Source organism: Seriola dumerili, unplaced genomic scaffold (genome assembly GCF_002260705.1).
Source record: "Seriola dumerili isolate Sdu_G_001 unplaced genomic scaffold, Sdu_1.0 BDQW01000258.1, whole genome shotgun sequence".
Lineage (NCBI taxonomy): Eukaryota > Metazoa > Chordata > Actinopteri > Carangiformes > Carangidae > Seriola > Seriola dumerili.
In genome coordinates, this window is record NW_019174513.1 from 2,257,793 (window position 1) to 2,279,552 (window position 21,760).

At 39.4% G+C, this 21,760-nt stretch overlaps 2 protein-coding genes across 5 annotated transcripts; both read left to right on the forward strand.

Annotated features, from left to right (window-relative positions):
• Positions 1–133: 133 nt before the first annotated feature.
• usp5 (ubiquitin specific peptidase 5) lies at positions 134–11,762 on the forward strand. 4 transcript variants are annotated; one of them, XM_022756587.1, is made up of 20 exons: positions 134–418; positions 999–1,127; positions 1,283–1,361; positions 1,463–1,590; positions 1,983–2,128; positions 2,553–2,737; positions 2,929–3,023; positions 3,987–4,180; positions 4,470–4,541; positions 5,197–5,284; positions 5,444–5,569; positions 5,650–5,803; positions 6,939–7,101; positions 7,199–7,287; positions 8,396–8,581; positions 9,032–9,175; positions 9,273–9,409; positions 10,527–10,674; positions 10,905–10,989; positions 11,455–11,762. In XM_022756587.1, exons 1-20 carry the CDS (start codon positions 311–313, stop codon positions 11,546–11,548), a joined length of 2,550 nt encoding a protein of 849 aa, XP_022612308.1. In that variant the 5' UTR covers positions 134–310; the 3' UTR covers positions 11,549–11,762. The 4 variants fall into 4 exon arrangements, with proteins under 4 accessions (XP_022612308.1, XP_022612310.1, XP_022612309.1 ...); XM_022756589.1 differs by having other exon boundaries at positions 135–418; positions 8,396–8,524; XM_022756588.1 differs by having other exon boundaries at positions 135–418; positions 1,295–1,361.
• Positions 11,763–12,708: 946 nt separating this feature from the next.
• LOC111230086 (T-cell surface glycoprotein CD4-like) lies at positions 12,709–16,761 on the forward strand. The gene is made up of 9 exons (XM_022756663.1): positions 12,709–12,862; positions 13,830–13,871; positions 14,239–14,400; positions 14,487–14,627; positions 15,051–15,287; positions 15,397–15,471; positions 15,606–15,745; positions 15,860–15,927; positions 16,145–16,761. The coding sequence occupies exons 2-9, from the start codon at positions 13,844–13,846 to the stop codon at positions 16,227–16,229; spliced, it is 936 nt and encodes a 311-aa protein (XP_022612384.1). The 5' UTR covers positions 12,709–12,862; positions 13,830–13,843; the 3' UTR covers positions 16,230–16,761.
• Positions 16,762–21,760: the final 4,999 nt, after the last annotated feature.

Sequence of the window (21,760 nt, forward strand, 5' to 3'; positions counted from 1 at the left end):
ATATTTTACCAACTATTTTTTTCTCGATTGATGCGATGGGGATGTAAATTCACTGCATTACAAAATCACGACAGGTGCAGATACTCTACAGATTACGGTACCGAGGCGCAGCCCGTCGGCGTGCAGGCAACACAGTTCGTACGGCCTTCGCTCAACACAAGGCAGCATCTCATGATTCATTCAGCCGAACACAGACACCAGAGGACGGGCTAGACAACGGGCACTCTTCCGAGCCGGGGAATTAAGAGGCTGGGGGTCCAAACTCAGAGGAGCAAGTGTCCCACTGAAAGGCAAAACTAGCTCGCTTGTCATGGCGGATGTTGGTGAGGTTTTGATGTCGGTTTTGTCCACAATTCGGGTTCCGAAGCCCGGGGACCGCGTCCACAAAGACGAATGCGCCTTGTCATTTTCCTCGCCGGTGAGCCATCTTCCCTTTACAAATCTTAACGTCAGCTAATAAACAGTGTTGTTTCATTTCTCCCTCGCTCTCACTATCTCCTGTTTTTATCTAATGTGACGTTATGTCAGCGCTGTCCTACTTTAACGCACTGGCTTCCTAGATTTTACTGTTTCAACTAACTAGCAAGCTAGCACCAAGCTAAGCTAATAATGCACTGTAATGGAAACTTAGCTGCTCTAGCTTGTTAGCTAGCTAGTGTAACCGGGTATGCTGTCAAACTAGCTAGCAAGCTGACTTGGTGGTCTTTATGGTCACAACTGTTGCAGGACTGTTCAAGGTTGTTTTTAACGTAACTCAACCCATAATATCTCAGCCATTACAGCTGAAGATCCTCGTGGATTTAGATAACATTAAACCAGTGCTAAGATGAATTGCAAACATTAGCAGGCTGATTGTGGAGCTAGTTCGCTAAAAAAAAAAATAGCAGCTGATGCTGTCACCCACAATGCCCCCAACTTAAACTTCCAAGTGATGTGTCACGATAGAAAGAGACGAGGACAGGTTGAAGCGTTGAACATTGCTTGTGTCTTCTTTACAGGAGAGTGAAGGAGGCCTGTATGTGTGCATGAACAGTTTCCTGGGCTTTGGGAGTCAGTATGTGGACAGGCACAATGCTCGGTCTGGCCAGAGGGCTTACCTGCACATCACCCGGACTCGTAAGGCTAAGGTGGTCACTTAATTATACTCTCTGATTTTCTTTTCTTAAAACTGTGGTAAATTCCACAACCCCATTGACACATATGTAAATTATGTTTTGACATTATCAGCATAATCTCTTTCCATAAACAGTGAACAAATCTCAACACCCACTGATACTTTAAGTTATTCTCACAGAAGGAAGATGACAATAACTCTGGATCTGGACACCCACCTAAGAAAAAGCCCACCAGACTGGCCATAGGTGAGTGCATGAAAGAGTATTTACACAATCACATTATATCCAGCAGTCCTATTTTGAGGCTGACCTGTGTCCGTCTCCCCACTTGTTTCTGCTTTGTCCAGGGATTGAAGGAGGTTTTGATGTGGAGCAGGAGCAGTATGAAGAGGATGTAAAGGTGGTCATTTTACCTGACAGACAGGAAGTGGCATCAGATGACCTTACTACCATGCCTGACGTTGTGAGAGAGCGGGTGAGATATCGTAGCTGTTTCCTAGCAAGAGAAATGTTATTATTCTGTTAATGCTCTATCAGGGTTATCACAATGGTAATATACTACTTTACAAATTACATTTTTTACGATACAGTTTCACAGTACCAAACATGACATTGTCATAAAATGAAAACACAGTAAAAAGCACATAGCACAGAGGCTTGCTGCAAACATAGGCAATCTTCACAGATCTTTGACATTTTAGTCTTCATACAGCATCTTGTCGATATATCCCTTAATTCTAAAAAATGGGAATACACAAGGATATGTGTGTAATAGACTTTGTTAACCTCAGTGATAAAATAGTTCAGAAGTTTCATGAGTTGTTAGTCAGGTCTAATTTGTTCCTGTTTCATTTGCCATCCCTTAAGGTGTCCCTGTCAATGGCGGGTATAATGGCAGCTGACTCAGTGTCTCATACCTTACAAGTTCAACAATGGGACGGAGAGGTGAGACAGGAGTCCAGGCATGCCGCTGACCTTAAACAGCTTGACAATGGAGTCAAGATCCCTCCCAGGTGAGACATGAGGTCCCAACTGTTCCTAAAATAAACCTACCATACAGTTCCTCATAGATCCAAATTTCCCCGCCTGAGGATCATTAAAGTGTTATCTTATCTAGATTAGTGACTTCATGAACAAAGCTGCTTCTATATTTCACTCAAAATTGATGAAAGGATGTGCAAACCTGCAAATACAATAGCTATCCCTACATGCTGTTAAAAAAAAAAAAACCCTAGTAGTTGCAATGGTGTATTAAATTAAGTGAAGTCCAAGTAAGAACACATTTGCATTTAGGATCTGTTGATCCATTGTTACATTACTTTAATAATGCTGTTGTGTCTCCTATGATATTCTATTATTCAAAACCTGCAAGATCTTAAAAAGCAATATTTCACAACATGTGGAGGGTTTATTTTACTTTTCTTTTCTCCATTTTAGTGGCTGGCGGTGTGAGGTGTGTGACCTCCAGGAGAATATTTGGATGAACCTGACAGACGGCAAAGTGCTGTGTGGTCGCAGGTATTTTGATGGCTCTGGGGGCAACAATCACGCCCTTCTTCACTTCCAAGAGACCGGATACCCACTCGCTGTCAAACTCGGAACCATCACTCCCGATGGAGCAGGTAAGCAAATGGCATGACCTTTTTTTCTTCTTTTTTTCCTGTGGTTAAAATGTTAAAATATCGAGAACATAATATGTGACCTCTGGGGAGTCTCCATCACTAGACATTGTTGACCTATATATAGTTTGTCCATTTATCTGAAGTTTAGTGCTTCATTGCCTTTGATTTCCATCACTGTTTTGTGTTTCCAGATGTGTATTCCTATGATGAGGATGACATGGTGCTGGATTCCAAGTTACCAGAGCACCTAGCTCACTTTGGGATCGACATGATGACCATGGAGAAGGTAAGTTCTTGCTTTTCTGCTGTTTTGAGTGGAAGCAGACTGTTTTGTTTTGTTTTATTATTCTCTCATTGAACATTGTAAATATCACATCTGCCAATTTTTCCTACTGGTATACTATGTTAAAAATTGGATCAAGTTCTTGTAGACGGAAGTACTGCTCAGGCCTCTGCTTTGCAATTGGAGCGTTATAAATTAAGTCAGAGATATTAGATTCTTTTCTTGTTGGCTGACATCCAGACAGTTATGGCTGGCTCTGCCTCATAGAGCAGACAATGATTACATTTTATTACTAAGGGGTCAAAAATTCATCTGCACTGATAGAGAGCCAACAGCGGTTAAAAAATTTAAATCACAGAAAATTCATTCAATTCATAATTAGTCAACTTTCGTGATCATTTTTTCTTAGCAGCACACTGCCAATGTATGCGTATATGATGTATTGTTATCCTATTATGACTGATGGACTATGATAATGCAGTCGCATCGCTTCTTGTGTGCTTGACTTTAATGGCATACCCATCACCATATCCACCTACTTTCCCCAGTTTCAGATATTTTCCTCAAAACCTGTTTCTTCTCTGATTTCCTGCTGCCATTCATTTCTTTGCCACCTGCTTTTCTCAGAGTGCAGACTGTTACAGTTGTCAGAGTCTGATCTCTTTACCGCTCACTGTGTACTGAATTGTTGTTTCTTGTCTTGCTAATGTATTGCTGCACACACTTAATGATGTTGCACAGACAGGGGGTGGAGGAATTTTGCTACAATGGAGCAGAAGACAAAGTGCAGCACTTAGTGCAGTGATGATGTGTTTTGTCGTTTCTTGCTCGTCTGCCTGCTGTCATTACTACTTTGTATTGGATAATTTTACTCATCATTCTCAAAACTTTACGAGTGAAGGCTACTGTGAAAAAAATTCATTTGCATCCTTCATTCCCTTATACCTTTGACTTCTCTGCTCTCAGACTGAGCGGACTATGACAGAGCTGGAGATTGCTGTGAACCAGCGTGTGGGGGAGTGGGAGGTGATCCAGGAATCGGGGACCACTCTGCGTCCCCTTTTTGGCCCCGGGCTGACGGGCATGAAGAACCTGGGCAACAGCTGCTACCTCAACTCGGTCATGCAAGTGCTCTTCACTGTTCCAGACTTCCAGAGCAAGTCAGTGCCCTCTTTTTTTTTTTTTCTTTTTTTTTTTTTCTCATTGCCCCCATCCAACCTGTCCCTTTCATTTGATATGTTGAACCTGTCATTTTCAGTAGTAAAGAACAATGTTGATTCTTATGGCAGGCAGTGAAAATATTGTGATCATGTGCATCATTATAGTAGAGGTGAATTAGTTATTACTAATTTCTTGGAAATTCCTCTAAACATTTCAATCCAGCATTAAAAGTAAGATACTGAATGCAGAGAATTAGTGTCATACAAATTTTGTATTCATGCCTTCCAGGTACGTTTCTAACATCGACAAGATCATTGATGAAGCTCCAAGTGACCCCACCCAGGACTTCAAAACCCAAGTGTGAGTGTCTCTCCATAATGTTCTGTTATTTTACCATTGGATGTCCACAAACACCCTTCAGTGGTCTGGCAGGAACATTCATGTTAAGTTCAGATGTGTTTATTATCCTCCTGAATTGAAATACTCCATTCATATTGCTAGGGTTTAGACAGACTTATATTGACACTTGGCCTTGAGTCATTTAGCTCTATTATGTTTCAGGAGAAAAGAGCTTTGCTCCTACTGTGTCTCGTCTAAACTGACAGAGGCTTTCATTGTGAAAACAAAAGTGAAACCTTAGTCTGGTACAGTCTACGTTGCCCATGTAACTTGACACTTTTTTTTAGCTGCCATTGAAATTTAATGTTGCACAAACAGCCAGGTTTAGGGCAGTAACATGTTTTACACAGTAATCTTATGTTTTCACTTAAAAAATGAAATCTGGTGGGGGTGATGTGTATGCAGCCTGATTCTAAACAGTCTTTGCTTTTGTTGCAGTACAAAAACTTTTTTTATTCCCAGCAGAGATAAGAAAGTCTTCTCTGTGATTAGACATTCCACCATGTTATTTGAAATCCAGAAATACATCTAGGCCTACATCCAAATCCTCCTCCTGTGTGAAACGCTGGTATATTGTTGGATGTGCAGTGATGTCAGCTTTGTTTGTTTATCGCAGAGCCAAGCTCGGCTACGGTCTGTTGTCAGGAGAGTATTCCAAACCAGCACTAGACCCTGGAGATGAAAATGGTGCATCTGAACCCAGGGTAAGGGAAGCGATCAGTCACAGTGGATTTACAAAGTCTTAGTTTTCACTGATATCCATGATACACTTGGGATTTACTCGCAGAAATGTGTGAGAATGTGGTCTACCTAATATTAGCTCTTGCCATTGATAAATCAGACTGTTCATGCTTTGTTTGCAGGGAGACCAAATTGGCATAGCACCACGAATGTTTAAAGCACTTGTTGGGCGGGGCCACCCAGAGTTCTCCACCAATCGACAACAGGATGCTCAGGAGTTTTTATTGCACTTCATAAACATGGTGGAGGTAAAGTAACACTCACAGCCTCTGCTTCTCTTTTTGGTCCCCAGCTTTTCTCTTGTATCATTATTTCTTTTTACCCACAGAGAAACTGTCGCTCTGGGCCTAACCCATCTGAAGCCTTCAGGTTCCTGGTGGAGGAGAGGATTGTGTGTCAGCAATCACAGAAAGCCAAGTACACGCAGCGGGTAGATTACATCGTTCAGCTGCCTGTGCCCATGGACCAGGCTACCAACACAGGTGATGGGCTGACAGGATACACTCTCCAGATCTACATATAATGAGCAATGTCCACTGCATGGTGGGGCGCAGAGCACAGGGCAGAGGCAAAGGCTAGCATTGGGTTACATCACCAACATGTGCCAGGTAGCAGGAAAGCACAGATAAAATTGAAAAACAGTGAAACAAGTAAAGACTTATTTCTGAATTTTAATTTTAGTTTAATTCTCATTTTGATAAAGAATCACTTATTCTCCCGATGAGAAGTGGTCAGTCTGGAAGGGGTCACTCATTCGTTGCTCATTGAAAGGTGATAACAAACAATGTCAAAAGTTGAAACTGACTGCGTTTGAGGGCAGCGACAAAGCATAAAATCCAAACGGCACTTAATACCCCAGGTAGTGCAGTGCTACGACCAGGTTAAGCAGCCCTTCACTCTCTCCACAGCAAAGCAGTTGCTCATGCCAGTGCAGAGCAATTCTTCCACTGATCATGTGAAGAGAGCCGAAGAGTCAAATGATAAACTAAACTACCTTTGTTGCATTTGTTAATCAGCTATAAAAAGCACAAGTGGTAGTATTTGAGGTATAACGATGGATATTTGAGGTTTTTTAAAAATCTAATAATGATATATCAGTATGTTTGTATAACATGAACAGATCTGGTAAGGATATCTTAAATTTTGTCATTAAAGAGTTTTGACTAAGATTTGTACTGAGTGGAGCATTTTACAGTTAGAAAAATAAACTTGTCAGTGCTTCAGTATGGACAAAAAATGTAATGGAAACACCGTCTGAATGACCTTAAACATATATTTAGTATTTCTGCACAGAGTGATAATAAACAGCTGACACATACAGCTATATCTCTTATTTATCTCCAGTAAGCTAATATGGGCTGATATGTCAGCCTGGCCAATGTCAGTCTAACTCTGTTGTTAGGTGTTCAGATAAGGGTTCAGTAAGTGTGAGACTTGATCCTATGTAATACAAAAAAACAAAAAAACAAAATTTACATTTATAGACTCATGTGCATTTGTTTTGTATTCTGGGTTATGTTAATACTTGTTATTTAACAATTTTGTGGTTTTACACAGAACTTGGTGTGCAAGTTTTTTTAAAATAGTTTTTCAACTATTCACATATTTCTGTAACAGAAGAGCTCCAGGAGGCAGAGCGCCGGCGTGAGGAGGGGGACTCATCAGCTCCTACAGTGCGTGCACAAATCCCCTTCACAGCTTGCATGGCGGCCCTCAGTGAACCAGAGATCCTCACAGACTTCTGGAGCTCTGCTGTACAGGCCAAGACTACTGCTACCAAGTATGAAGAGAGACAGCCATTTACACGACTCAAAGAGATTAATTGGAACCAATTTTTAGATGTATTTATTAATATCAGCTGTTGTCTCATTTGTCAGAACAACCCGCTTTGCCTCTTTCCCTGACCACCTGGTTATCCAGATTAAGAAGTTTACCTTTGGCCTTGACTGGGTGCCCAAGAAACTGGGTGAGCAAAATATATTATTAAATGTTTTTGTTGCAGAAATAGATATCTTTCTTACTGTACACAAATTTGTATATTCCTGACAGTTGGACAAACTAGGCCTCGGTATAGTCTGTAGCGTCTCCTGAAACACGTGCAGAAATTCATGTTATAGAGGCTCACTGTCATTTGTCAGTGTTTATACTGTCATCAATGCACTATATATACTCCAGAGCGTCTTACATGCTTCCACTTGGGTCACCGCTCTACATCAGTGCAAATCAGTGTGAATAATCGGAGCAAGTACTGATGCTCAAAGCTACATGAAATGGTTCAACTAAAATTAGCAACATTAGTCTCAAGAAATCTAAGTTTGATAACTGGCCATGGCATTACCCCCCATTAAGACATATGGAGTCAAAGTGACAGGCTGTCCCTTGACTCTCTCACAAGCCCCGAGCTTGTGGTTGTGTTTAGTGTTGGGATGGAAATTTACATACTGTGCTCCGATTGAATTTTTTCCTATTTCCACTAAACTGGTGCACGACAAATTAGGTGATTTCCTCAGCCATGTGTTAACACACATAGTCTTTCTTATTCAAGTCCCAGTAGCTCGTTAAAGTTAAATTGCAGAGAATTGGGAAGCTGTTAATGGCGATGATAAGCTTTTCCTCCTTTTTGTTTTACTTTTATATAGTTGGGTGGAGTAAGAAACAACTCTGATTTAATTTCCCGGAGAAATCAAAACAACTGTGAATGGTTCTCCAGGTTGTTGACTCTGCTTGTTAGAACACATTTGCATAGAGTTTTAGTCAACTTCCCTACATTGTGCCACTGGGTGACTTTTTTGTCTTTGAGCAATGCTAGATGGCGCCAACATCTTTTTTTTAAGGTCCAGCTTTGCAATGAAAAGCATCCTGTAACATCTTCAGTTAAGGTCTGTATGTGTGAATAGGGTTAAGTTTAATAGTGTATCCTGAAATGTCCTGATACAGGATAACAATGAACTTGTTTTACATATTATTTATAATGAACACTGGCAACAATAAACTAATAATAATTCAGAAAAAACAAACATTTGAGCTGCGGTGAAAGTAGTTTTGAGTGCTGTATAATTTTTGATTCCATGCAGATGTGAGTATCGACGTTCCTGATACTCTGGACCTGAGCGCACTATGTGCAACCGGCCAGCAGCCAGGGGAGGAGCTTCTCCCAGAGGTGGCCCCGCCCCCACTCATGACCCCAGATGTGGAGGTTAAAGGTATCCTGGGTTCCCATGGCAACGAGGAGGACGACTCACTCTACTCCCCACTGCTGTGTCAGTCTGTCTGTCATTTCTGCACTTTTTCTTCCTCTGTGACACTCTTATTTGTCGGCCCTTGTTTCCTTCTTTTCTTCTTTTCTGCCTTTTCGGTTTTCATGAGTCCTTCTGTTGCCTTATTATTTGTTTACTTTTACATTATATGAGGTGATTTGAGTTCCATTTTAAATTATAGAAGCCATATTTTAAGGGTTCTTTTTTTGTAGTATATGAGTTGATGTTTCTATATATTTTCTTTATGCCATTTTGCCTTTTGTTAATTTCTTTTAAACCTTTGTTAATATTAAGGAAATGCACAGGGAGCAAAACAACAAGAAGAGCAATGTTTTTTCCTTCTGTAAATAAACAGTTTATACAAAAAAATGAAAACCAGCAAAAAAATACAAAATACATTTTTCACAAAGTACATCCAAGTAATTCAACTCTTTCCTCTCAACACAATCTTAGCTCCCGTCCTCGATGACTCCACTGTGTCCCAGTTATGTGAAATGGGATTCCCACTGGAGGCCTGCAGGAAAGCGGTGTACTACACAGGGAACACTGGAATCGATGCTGCCATGAATTGGATCATGGGCCATATGGATGACCCAGGTGTGTAGAGCAGTGGGAATTCACCAGAAAACATCATCAGCATCTGTCTGACTGCTCTTCTCAGTCCTCATATTCTCCTCTTTCTGATTGGCTGCAGACTTCTCAGCCCCCCTGGTGTTGCCAGGCTGCAGCTCTGTGACCACTCCCACCGAGAGCCTGTCTGAGGAACACCTGGCAACCATCGTCTCCATGGGCTTCAGCCGAGACCAAGCAACCAAAGCACTTCGAGCCACGGTTAGAATCAAATTCCTTCCAGCTAGAGATGGGGGTTTGACTAATTTCACAGGCCACTAAGCTAAAAGTATAACTGTGCCAATACAAGCACAGCTGCCTCTTTTAATTCAAACTGTAATGTAGCCAAGTTTTCATCATTCTCAGGGAGACTACCCATTGGTTGTTTTTGTACCTCAACAAAATTAGTAGCAGGATTTCACTTAAACTTGCATCCAGCTAAGCCGACTGATATGAGTTAGATTTTAGTGTGTGTATCTCCAAGATTTCTTTGGTTGTGATTAATAATTTACATTGGCTACCATGGTTTTGCCTACATATCCAAATAAAATGGACAGATATTAGTTTAAGAAGTTTGAAACAGAAAAACTGACTACACTGTGGGACAGAACAAACCTGCTGAAGAATGAGAGTAGTGGACAAAATAGTCAGAAAGCACCCGATGACCAATTCAAAATTTCTGTTGGCCTTTTAGCTTTTACTAAAGCAGTGACAGATACTTGCGTAAGCTCAATTTAGGTTAGTCAAATGTCGTTTTTTACCTGTAGATCTTGGTCACGACATCTAGAAATATTGTTGCCACGTATTTGTCGGCGTGTCACTTGTTTTGCACAAGAGAACTAGTTGAGGAAAGAGCTTCAGGTGCCAGTTTGGGTGAACCTCAAACCTCCACCCCAGATGATCAAGGTAAGCTAAGTTTTCTGTTTCTGTGCTGTTGTCCCCTTCTTAGCTACAGTATCAGTCTCATGTTGACTTCGCTTCTTATATTGAGAAACTACCCTGTTGACTACTGTTGCTGACAGTCACTATTATAACGTTATCAAATATTTGCCTTCTTATAGGAGTGAACTCATATATTGAATATATATATATATATTCTTTATTAAAGTATCACAACCCAATCACGACATAATGTTGTGTCAAAAATTATGACGATCCATTCAGTGTATTTTGTAGTTTCTACAATCGGTCAGTCTCTGAAGAAATGGCATCAGCTGTCTTTGGCCCTCTCACTTATAAAATACTTAAACAATAATCAAAACAGAACTCCTCATAAAGCTTATATTTGACCAAAACCTCTATTTGCAGATATTACTCTTAACTGGTGTTTGTTTCTCAGAGTAATGTCCTGGACCGGGCAGTGGACTGGATCTTCTCCCATCTGGATGACCTAGAGTCCATGGATGTGTCTGAAGGAGGCCGCTCAGCCGCAGAGAGCGAGGGCCGGGAGCCTCCTCCTGGGCCCCGTGTCAGAGACGGACCAGGCAGTGAGTCCAAGAGAGAGGAGACATTCAGAATGATCATTACCTCAGATTGTGTCCTCACAAATTAGTAGCAGGGATGTGATCAGAAACATGAAATGTGGACAGCAGCACTACCATCTTCTATTTAAAGTCTTATGTTCTTCTACTTATCATTTTTTGATTTAATATTTTATAATATATATTATATGTTATATATTATATTTTTGAACTCATGTTTTCTCTCCTCTATCCAGAGTACGAGCTGTTTGCATTCATCAGTCACATGGGGACAAGCACGATGTGCGGCCACTATGTCTGTCACATCAAGAAGGATCAGCAGTGAGTGTTTTTCTGCACTTGGGTTTCTAGCTTTAAGTCACAACATGTTGTATATAAAGGCCAGAAGCACATATTATATCCTAACCAGTTGTTCATTCATCCAGTATGACAGAGGAAATTTCTTAAAAGAGTCATACTGATTATATTGTAAAGGAGTAGCTGGTTTTATGGTGCCTCAGCAGGGGGCACCATACTCCAGATCTGGTCTGAACAGTAAACTTTTCCACAGCTGCTGATGTGAACGTAGTGTAAAGTATTAACCTGTCATAAAACCAAGGTTTAAGTGGTTTATATCCACTTAAGACGAAAAAAGATTTATTTCATATTTCCATCTGTTCTTGTGGATCCTTCTTTGAACACAGGAAAGTGCCATTATGTCCTCTAATGTTATGCTGTTAGTTATTTGGTAATAGCAGGTGTTATCAAACGACTCTTTGTGAACAGTGTATCCTCTCTGTTTCTTAGGTGGGTCATCTTCAACGATCAGAAGGTGTGTGCTTCAGAGAAACCTCCCAAAGACTTGGGATACCTCTACTTCTATCGGAGAGTGGCTGAATGAGACAAAGGAGCTTTACACTTGGGGTGAAGGAAGAGAAATGTGGACGCTACCACAAACACGCAACGACAGCATTCATAGTCGCACCCCACCAAGCTCTTACAAATGCCCTGGCACGCTTCACAACTGACAAAAGTGTAAATAAGTCTCTCAGATTGCATATATACACAGTGAAATAAATCGGTGCAGGTGTGTACAGATGAGGTGTTGGGGTGGGGGTGGGGGTGTGTCTTTTGCTCCACTGATTCTATAATTTACCAAGACATTTTTGCTGAGTAAAACTGAGAACCACCTGAGATCGGTTAAAAGGCTTTTTCTAGGTTTTATTCAGCAAATGTTTCCAGATAATTCAGAAAACCTGCCTCATGAAACAAGCCCCAGGACTGTGGTTACTAAGTCTATTCACTCCATATTAAAAGGGTTGCTTAACTGTCACCATTAATCCATGTCCTGATTATTGATTTCTACTGCCGTCAGTAGCCACTGCCCCTCCCCATCAAATTATTGCTTCTAGCCCCCTCTTCTTCTATTGGGTGGCTGCAGCTTGGTGTCCTCACCTAAGTCAGACACCACCTCCTCCTCCTCTGCCTGTTTCAGTGAGGACGTAAAAAACAGTTCAACATCAACAATACGAGGAAATGTCAATAAGTCAAGCGATAAATAACAGTACAAATGTGTGTCACAAAAAGGAAATAAAAAAAAGTCAAAACACCAAATCAACTTGTTTTTTGTTAAAAGTTTGGTGAGGGTGATATCTGGGTGATATTTTTTGTTTTATTCTGTTTTTATTTTGCAAACAAATCCTTTGTTACTTCTGCTGTGACAAATAAAGAATTGTCCTTCTGTCATTCTGCCGTTTTTTTTTTTATAAATGCATTATGGTGTGGGTTTTCCTGCTTCAGCTCGCCCACTCTCATTTCTTTTCTTTTTTTTCCCCATCTTTTCGTTTCGACATGATTAAAAAGTTGACCAGTCTACATATTGGTGAGATTAACATATCAAGCTTGTGTAGTTTTGGTTATTTGTAATTAAGTAGTTTTAAGCCAATGTACAGAGCTTTCCTCAGCTGCACACGGAAACAAAATCCTAGACCTAGTTTGCAAGAAGGTGTGTACACAAAGAGCAAACCCCACAGAGCTGGGGTTTGCATTGGCCTACAACTTTCCAAAGAGCAGGTTTCTCTTTAGATGTCTTCCGCCTTCTACAGTTTTGTATCCTTGCTCTCTTGAGTTTGATGAAGTGAAGCACAGAGAGGATGAGGAAACATTTTGGCCTCCAATAACAGCACGAAAGTCGCTATACTGCCTCAAAATTCAGGTAAGATCTCAAACTAAATTATGAAATCAAGCTTTATATTGTTAAATGAAATTATTGGATTCATTGTGAGCATTCTGAAACTATTTTTTGCTTTGTTCGTACTGAAGTTCAACTTTAACTTAATGACGGATGCAGCAACTTGACATGCTGCATAAACTCTGTCTCTAGACCTTTAGTGTGCATATCCGATTGTAGGGGTTAAAGATGCTTTCAGTTTACATCTATTGTTCAGTCAGTGATGTGAAATATACTTACACCATGTTAAAAGAGACTTAAAAAATAATTTTGTTTCCATTTCTGTGACAAATTATCTGGCCTGATTATAATTATTGTGATTTTCAGAAGTGACTAAAATAGAAAGATATAATTTGTGGTTTTAAAATGAAAATGAGAAATTGTTCAAATAAATATAAATATTTCACCTTCCTGAAATGAATTCTTAAACCTCTGAAAATTATGAAATGTATGAAGACATATAGAGAGAGACAAAGAGTGGTGAATAGCTTGTCAGAATTTTTATGATCATTTCTTTGATTCAGTTTCCCTATTGGTAATAACTTTTAAAAAAGCAATGATTCTGTGGAGCAAACTTCTTACTTCTGATGAACGATCACATACCTTTGCAACAGGTCTACGTCGAAGGATCTTAACATGAGTTGTTCATCGTTTTAATTAAACTCAAAAGATACAAAACACATGCTGGAATTTTCCCAGTGATTTGTTTCATTTTCAAGTATATGAAGCAAATTTTATATATTTTTATATAAGAGATAGAAAGAGGAAGGAAGTACCGCGATGTCTTGGTGGTTAATGATCACATGGTTCTTTGTGAGGTATTCATCTCAAACAGAAGCCGTGTGTGGTATTTCTATGAAACGCTTTCACACCATGAACTACCGTGTAAATTGTGTTTTTCTTTACTGATTTAATCTTGATAGAAATGTTCATTTGTGTCTGTTATTTTTAGATCCACCATTCAGAATGAAGATCATTGTGTGGTTGGGGTTTGGTGAGTTTTATTTCTGAAAAATTACTCTACATAACTTTTACAGTAAAGGGTTTATGACTTGCTTGTCACTTAGATCTAAATACGTCTCTTATATTTACAAGACTTTTTTTTTTAATCTACCTGGGAAAATATCTGTTATTGTTGTTTTACTCGTTCCAAATACCCACAAATTCCCTGAATTCAACCTGATAAATTGTCCTTAAACCTGACATTCACAATATGAGTCTCGAATGCAAAGTAATTATAATATAATCCAAAATCATCAGTTTGTCCTTAACTTAATTAATACACAGAGCTTGTGGTGTCCTCCTGTGAATATATGATACTAAATGAAGTGTGCTTCATGAATGTGATCCTCTCTCTTCAGTGCTCAGTGCACTCTCTGCTGCAGGTGAAGTGATCCAAACAAGACCAGGGCAGAGTGTCACATTGGACTGTGGACCCAGCACCCCAAGGGGAGACCTGTCATGGTTGCATGGAAATGATCGGATTTTTTATGTTAATTCAAAGTCCGGCTTTCATACCAAAGGTAGTCATAAAAACACATAATAGAGCAAAGTATCCTTTTATAATCACCATTGTTGCTGTTTACACTACATGTATTCTCTGCATTAGGTCCAGCTGCCGTTAATTTGAGGTCAAAGCTGAAGTCTGGGAAGGACCTCGAGATCACTGGGGTGAAGAGAGAAGATGCCGGAAAGTTCACTTGCATGGCAGGCGGGAAATCTGTTGAGCACACACTTCTTGTGGTTTCAGGTCAGCATCAGATCCAAACAACACTGTATTTGCAAAGAAAAATATTTAGCATTGCGTGGGATTTACCTCATCAAGACAATTAGAGTTGTTGATCAGAGAAAGGAAAGTGCACAGTAAATACTTATGTACTTAATGGGAATCATTGTATTGTTTTAGATGGATATTCTTACACCCAATTAGATTAATGTTAGATTAATGTGTATTAAAAATACACCAGCATTTGAAAATAGTCTTTGAAGTGAATTGGAAAACAGAGGAAAAACTTAAAATGAGCAATGGTTCAGATTATGTTGGTTCAGAACAAAAAGTTTACTGTCATAGCTCAGTTTCACCAACAATAATAGCAAGCAAATTTAGTAAATAACTTTTGAAGAATTCATTAAAAAAATAAATAATAAATTCTGTTGTCTCTTTCTGTGTCAGTTTCGGCCACCTCCCCTGACAGTTTCCAGGCAGGTAGCACTGTTATCCTCCAATGTGATGTAAACGGTCTGGAGAAAAGCCCTGAAGTCGAATGGAAGAGGCCAGGTGGAAATAAAGTGCTAAAGCAAGCGAAAGTTATTCTTAGTCATGTAGCCCTCTCAGATGATGGGACCTGGGAGTGTATGTTTTCCCATGGCGGGAAGCTGTACAGTGAGAACCTAGAAGTTGAAGTTAAAGGTATGACACTGCAGCTTCAACCAAAGAAGTTGTATATTCTTCTTACCACTACAAAAGCTACCCATGTGGTCAATGGGAAAAGCAAGATGTGCTGTGTTTTTGCTTTCAGAGCCTGCCACTGAAGCACCTAGATCATCCCCGACCCAAAGCTCAAAGGACAACCCTAAGTCACCCTGCCTCAAATGTGCGTATTACTTGTGTTTTTTTTTGTGTAAACCTTCTGACTGTGACCAGGGCTGCTGAAAGTGACTCTTCACTGGATATGTCATTGGCTCATTATCCTTGCTTTCTGCAAATCTGTTTTCTTTACTCAACCAGGCGGTAATAACCATCAGTCTGGGTCCGGTTTTGGTAAGCTCAGTTGGTGGATGTGGGTTGCAGTTGGAGTTGGCTGCCTGGTTGTGGTTCTCCTGGTAGTGTTTGTCATTGTATTGTGCAAGAAGATTAGAAGAAGGAAGGTAAGTGAAGAAAATCATCTTGGGCCTCTCCAAATGCTGCTTTGTCGAGAGGATGAAGGAGCATGGGTTTCTATAGCAAACAAAAATCTTATAATTTATTTTTTTCCACTACAGAAAAAATTACAGAGGATGAAGAATGGCCGACAGTCACTGAGACCCAACCAGTTCTGCCAGTGTAACCGGTAAATGTTCTTAACTTGCTTCTATCTAATAAAAAAAAAATCCCTTTACCCCTTCCCCAGTAATCTCTGTTCACTTTACAGATGCTTTCTAATAGACTCTATTCATTTTATATTAATGACTGTTTGACCTTCATTTATACTGTGCCTTTTACCGAGCACTTCATTATTGTGTCATAATTAGTGTGAAAACTTCTCCTCTCTCGTCTCTTTATCGCAGACCAACAGCTGCAGGAAAACCACAGCAAGGGCGTCAGAAAGGGAAGCCATCAGCCCTCCCTCTGCAACCCCTGCTAAAGGAGTGACATGAAAGACAGACTGAAGAAAGGAGAGACAGAGAAAAAGAAAAAAAAATGAAAGGAGGGGGGAAAGAGGAGTAGATGGAGATAAGGAAAAAGAGAGAGCAAGTGAAAGAGAACCACAGTGTGAATACGGCATGAATGTAAATGGGCTTTTGAATGCTCTTGATGAAAATGAAGTAAAATCAAATGTAATGATGTGGGCACTTTGAGCTTTTTCACCAGATATAATCAGTGGACTGAATGCAAATAGGCCGTCCCTCTGCAGGCCTATTTGACAACAGTCTGTAATTATTTTTGTTTTTTACATTTATGCAGCATATTAACATGTTAAGCCTCGTATATCCCTGCATACAGCATTGTCAACTCCCTACCCCTTTGCATCTTAAATAATATTCAACTGATTTAGATATATTTCTTCCTTGTGTTTCTGTGTGTTCGATAGATATAGACTTGTCTTTATTTCTGTATGTTGTAAATGGAAAGATTGAGGTACTGTACTGAAATTTAATATCTACTCTTCAGTCAATAAACTGTAATGAGACCCAAATGCAAACTTTATTTCTATCCTTGTATAGTAGAACAGGGGAGCTTCTATCACTAATGAAATCACACACAGTAAAGCTGACTATGCAGTGTTTTCTGTCAATCCCCTATGTTTAGATTATTTCAGAACAGTGGAGAAAAGGCGAACTCCACCATTACCGATAGTAATCACAATATAGAGAGGTAATTACAAGTCGTATATACTGTACACTGAATGGCTAGTTCAAGAAAAAATGCCAAGTATGCATAGCATCAAAGGGGATTGAAAATAATAAAAATTTTAAGGATTATAACTTTTATGGCCTTTTTCAACATAATATGAAACATTATCTTTTCTCTTTTGTGCCATAATCTGCTTTGAAACGTACCAGCATTGGTTCAAAAGATCTGAATACCGCACAACTGGTGCAGTACAATTCAGGTGTTGATACCAGCACTGTGCTACTTATAATGAAATACACACTAAACACCTGTTTCACACAGTAACACAAGACCACCAATAACACACATACGTATTCATGTTAATTTTAAAGTGAAAAGAAACAAAACATTTATGTTGATTTTGGGTTGATAAACTCTCATATTTTGTAACAAACCTGCTCTACAAAACTCCTGTATGGTCTCTATGGTAATCCATCCTGTGTGTGTGCGTGTGTGTGTGTGTGTGTGTATGTGTGTGTGTGGTTGTGAGTATGAAAGAGACACCTGCAGTGCATACAGTCTACCAAATGTCAGAGCTGAACTCATCGCTGTACTGAGCACATCACATGTGAGTACTCTTAAACACACTCTCTATACTCACTATTCTTCTTGGTAGAAGCTGATTTAAGGGATCTCTAACAGAGAGAAGATACATAAGTCAGGATATCAATATGTCTGTGTTCCGGGGCAAAAATGTTTGCTACAAATACTGACACATCTCCGAGACGCTGCCGGAGATCCATTCTCGTAGACAGAAAGAGAGGGGCAAGGCTGTAGCTCTCGAACCTGGTCTCGTTCGAGGCCACATTTTTAAGAAGTCTGTGTCTCGTTACACACACCAATTGATTTCGTCTTGACTTTGATTGTATATCGCCTGTGTTGGTTGTATTTTTCCTACAAATAACACGAACACTAACACAAATGATGTCAAATAGTTACAAGAAACGATGAGCCAAAGTATTGACATTGTTATTACTGAGTGTGAGTCTGATATTCAGCTGGAAATTACACACAAACTGGATCAAATTCAGTGATACTGAATGATTTTTTCATTGTTTTATCACTAGTTCTAGTTTTATCACTAATTCACCAAATGTATGGGTCTTGATTTGAACCTCTATGGGACTTGTTTCAGACTTAACTGATCGTGCTGCTCCTGATGACAACCTGAACAGAGATTTCAAAATATCAAACCAGAAATGCCTAAAATAGAATTTTCTGCTCCGCTGTCTGTTAAAGTTTAAAGATCAAAACTTATGCAATAACGACAGCAATTTTGTGCTGATTTTGCAATCGTTGACATTGATAGGTTTCTGCCAACCTATTGAAGTAGCATACAAACTAATTCCTACTAAACAAATCTCTGGAAATATAAAAAGAATTAAACCCAGGAGGACGTAAACGTTTATGTTCTTTATGTTGCTCTTGTTAAGTGTTGATGTCAGCTGTTGCTAAGGGGTAGAGCTTTGTGGCCTGCAGACTGCCTCATATGACAAATGATTGTTGCAGCTTTCAAAGACCAGTAATTAAAAAAGAATAATTAGAATAATTCACTCTTGTTCAGAGGCACTTGAAAATAATGGTTTCTGACATACAAAGTCTTTCTATTTGGAAATAACACATCATATTTTACGATATGTTGTTTATGAGAAATTATACAAATAGTATTTTACTGTATAAAAATATTATTCTGAGGCGCACAGAGTTATCATTTGAATTTTAAAATTTTGCCATAGTGGCTTTATGAAGCAGCCTTGAAGAGAACAATGATGATGACTTGTTATGTTTGTGTATTTTGGGACACTGATAGTGTCTGTGAAAATGAATGAGACCTAAAATATGACAGAAGTGACCGTTTACAACTTCATGGTCGCCTATCATCTGTTGAGTATATCAGCAGTGGGTCGACTGAACAAATGGCTTTTAATGTGCATCGTTGCTTAAGAAATGTGGAATATACTGTGCATATATAACATATATACATGTGTATTATCTGCAGCGCATATAAATGTAACATAACTCAAAAATTTAACAGGACGCACAGGCATCGATTTCTAGACAGTAGGAACTTAATGCAGGTGTTTTTAAGAAGTCTAAGGTAAAGCGTGACTGTGTTTTCACGCAGTCTGCCACTTCAGTAAGATGAAGAAAAACCCAAAGCTTTAAAACAAATGCAGAGCCGCGTCGACCCTGTAACATGTGCAGGAGCATTCAGACTAGTTTTACCTGTGGGAATGAACAAAGTTAAGGTCTTTTCGCAGCAGACATTTGAACTTGTCATGATAAGTATAGCGCAGGCGTTATGAATGATGGCTCCGTTTCGTTCAAGGCTCCCAGTAATTCATGACAGTGTGAGAGCGGGCCAGCGTGCACAACCCCAGGACCCTGACACTGAGGCAGCTACATGGAATTCAACCGCCACTGGTTTTATTATTTACACCTGAACTGCTCCTTCTGTCACATGTCAAAAATGGCTCTTGGATAACTTCATCGTTTCATCTAAAACATATAACCAAACCCTGTCGTGTCTCTCTGCTTTGTCTGATATTAACCAAATGAAGAATTAAGTATTCTGAGTTGTATTTTAAAATCAACTTTACACAATACAACCATGTAATATAGTAACATAAACATTGGTAATAATTCAGTCCCAATGCTTTTGTCCATCTTGAGATGAACTAAAAGTGTGTTGTCTCTCAACATATCAGGCTAACAGTCACCAACCAGTGACACATGATTTTGTATTTTACTTGGGCACTATGAATATAGGGAATGCCGAAATAATAACAACTCAAACATTGTTCATTATTCCACATTGTTGATCTAACTGTTGCTGAAGTAGGGCCTACATATACTCCTGCTGTACAAGTTGTCGGCACAGTTTGACGCCTGCCAGTATAATATAGTAAAAAGCAAAGTGTACCTGACACTTTTTCTACACAGGTGCTTTAACGTTTTTCACCATGGGTGGCCAGCTCACCGCTTTGTGTCTCTTCATGCTGTATTCAGTTCCAGATCTAGTCTGAACGCTAATCAGTTTGGAAGAAGGCACCTTTGAAGCCTATTGTGCTGTTATTACTGACATTTTATTTTCTGTACATTTAAATTTGTATCAGTTTGTAAAAAATAAATAAATAAATAAATAAATCTTTAAGCTCTCTGGTGAACTAAATTAATTCTGGGGCCTTACAATTACGGTGTGGTCCATATGTAGTAAGACAGCGACACATTTTGTGGTGTGTTAGCGCCATACTTTAGCAATAAAAGAATGAGGAGACTATGAGGTTCAAATGTTGACTTCAGTAATTTGTAATATTAATAGTTTTTTTAATATACAGTCCCACAATTTTAGAGGACTACCTATTTGACAAGTTACAATCATTTTTGTTTTATTTTTTTAAACGGATCCCCTTCGATGTTTCTGGTGTACGGCTAAAGTGTGTGATCCACAGATATCAGCAGGCAGTTCTCATTTGGTGATGCTCTCTAGAACCATATTACAACAATGTTCTTGTCTTGCTTGTTTTGGGCTTTTTGCCTTCAGTGTGGGATGACTGACTTGGCCGGTGAATAACATTCCCATGTTTGGCCATAAAAACTCCTTGTTTGCCTTTTGTGTATGTTTAGGATAATTGTCCTGCTGCATTGTCATTGTCCTAAAACTGAGAGGACTCCGTACAGATACGAGCCGTGATTCCTACATTATTCATCCATTAACACCCCATAAAACTCGATGTCACCACTTTTGGCTCAGTCATTGTTTTATTCAAACCCAGTGTGTTGGAATAAAGTGCCACTGTTTTACTGCTATTGTAGTACATCATGGTAAAGAATAAAAGTCAGTTAGTGTGACTTTAGTGGCGAGCATCAAGTCACTGTTTCTGCCAACATTCACATTTAGATGTGTATTTTTTTCTTCCTCTCTGTAGGTGATTGCCAAGCTGTGCTTCCCTCACTCTGTTATGAAAATATAACGACTATGTTGCACTGGGGGTGTTTTCATATGAGAAAATAGGATTCCCTTTTCATGGCTTATTACTCAGTACTCTTTTTCATTGTTTGACATACACACAGTCATTCAAAATGAAACTGAAATTTCTGAACTAGTGTATGTCCCTCCCTCTTGTATTTCCACTTGGGTTTTCATTCCATCACTGCAAAACATCAGGAACCAAATTCAGGTTAGAGTTTTACTGCAAACAAAAACCTTAGTTTAACTGAACCTTGGAGACACCTGGAACAAATTGGTGTCATAATACGTCGAATGCCAGCCAGCAGCATTTGTTGGCTGCAAAAGAGGTGCAACAGACAGCATGTTGATGAGTGAGTTTTCAACTAACAGAGCTCCAAACAGTCGTCTGTGCTCCGACTGCAGGTGCAAACTGAACCATTGTTATGCATTTTATAGATTTTGTCTTTCCACAATCCTTCAAATTAAAATGATCTGATAGGTGATTTCCCATTGTGTAAACTCCCCTCATGTGTAGCTTCACTTCCACGCAGGTTTCACTTCATTTCGGCGCAGATTCTGATCAGTGGAGTCAGTGTTTAAGTCAGACGCTAAACATCGAGCTATGAAATTAAATACACTGCAGCTGTGTTAGTCTGTGTCTTTCATTTGTGATACGATGCGCGACAGTTTCATGAGAAATCTGACAATAAAGTCCAGTTTAAAGCTTAGGTTCACATTTTTTCAACCCGACCATAATACAATACTTTGCACTACTTTTGCAAATATGTACAGTGAAAAACAGTTTAACTTCGCTGTGAGTGTTCCTCCTGTCCATACT

Coding starts and splice junctions, on each gene's coding strand:
- LOC111230086 (XM_022756663.1), top strand. CDS start 13,844: ATGAAGATCATTGTGTGGTTGGGGTTTG. Junction 14,628..15,050: donor CACACTTCTTGTGGTTTCAG/GTCAGCATCAGA, acceptor TTTCTGTGTCAG/TTTCGGCCACCTCCCCTGAC. Junction 15,288..15,396: donor CCTAGAAGTTGAAGTTAAAG/GTATGACACTGC, acceptor TTTTGCTTTCAG/AGCCTGCCACTGAAGCACCT.
- usp5 (XM_022756587.1), top strand. CDS start 311: ATGGCGGATGTTGGTGAGGTTTTGATGTCGGTTTTGTCCACAATTCGG. Junction 4,542..5,196: donor CAGGACTTCAAAACCCAAGT/GTGAGTGTCTCT, acceptor TGTTTATCGCAG/AGCCAAGCTCGGCTACGGTC. Junction 9,410..10,526: donor CCAAAGCACTTCGAGCCACG/GTTAGAATCAAA, acceptor TTTGTTTCTCAG/AGTAATGTCCTGGACCGGGC.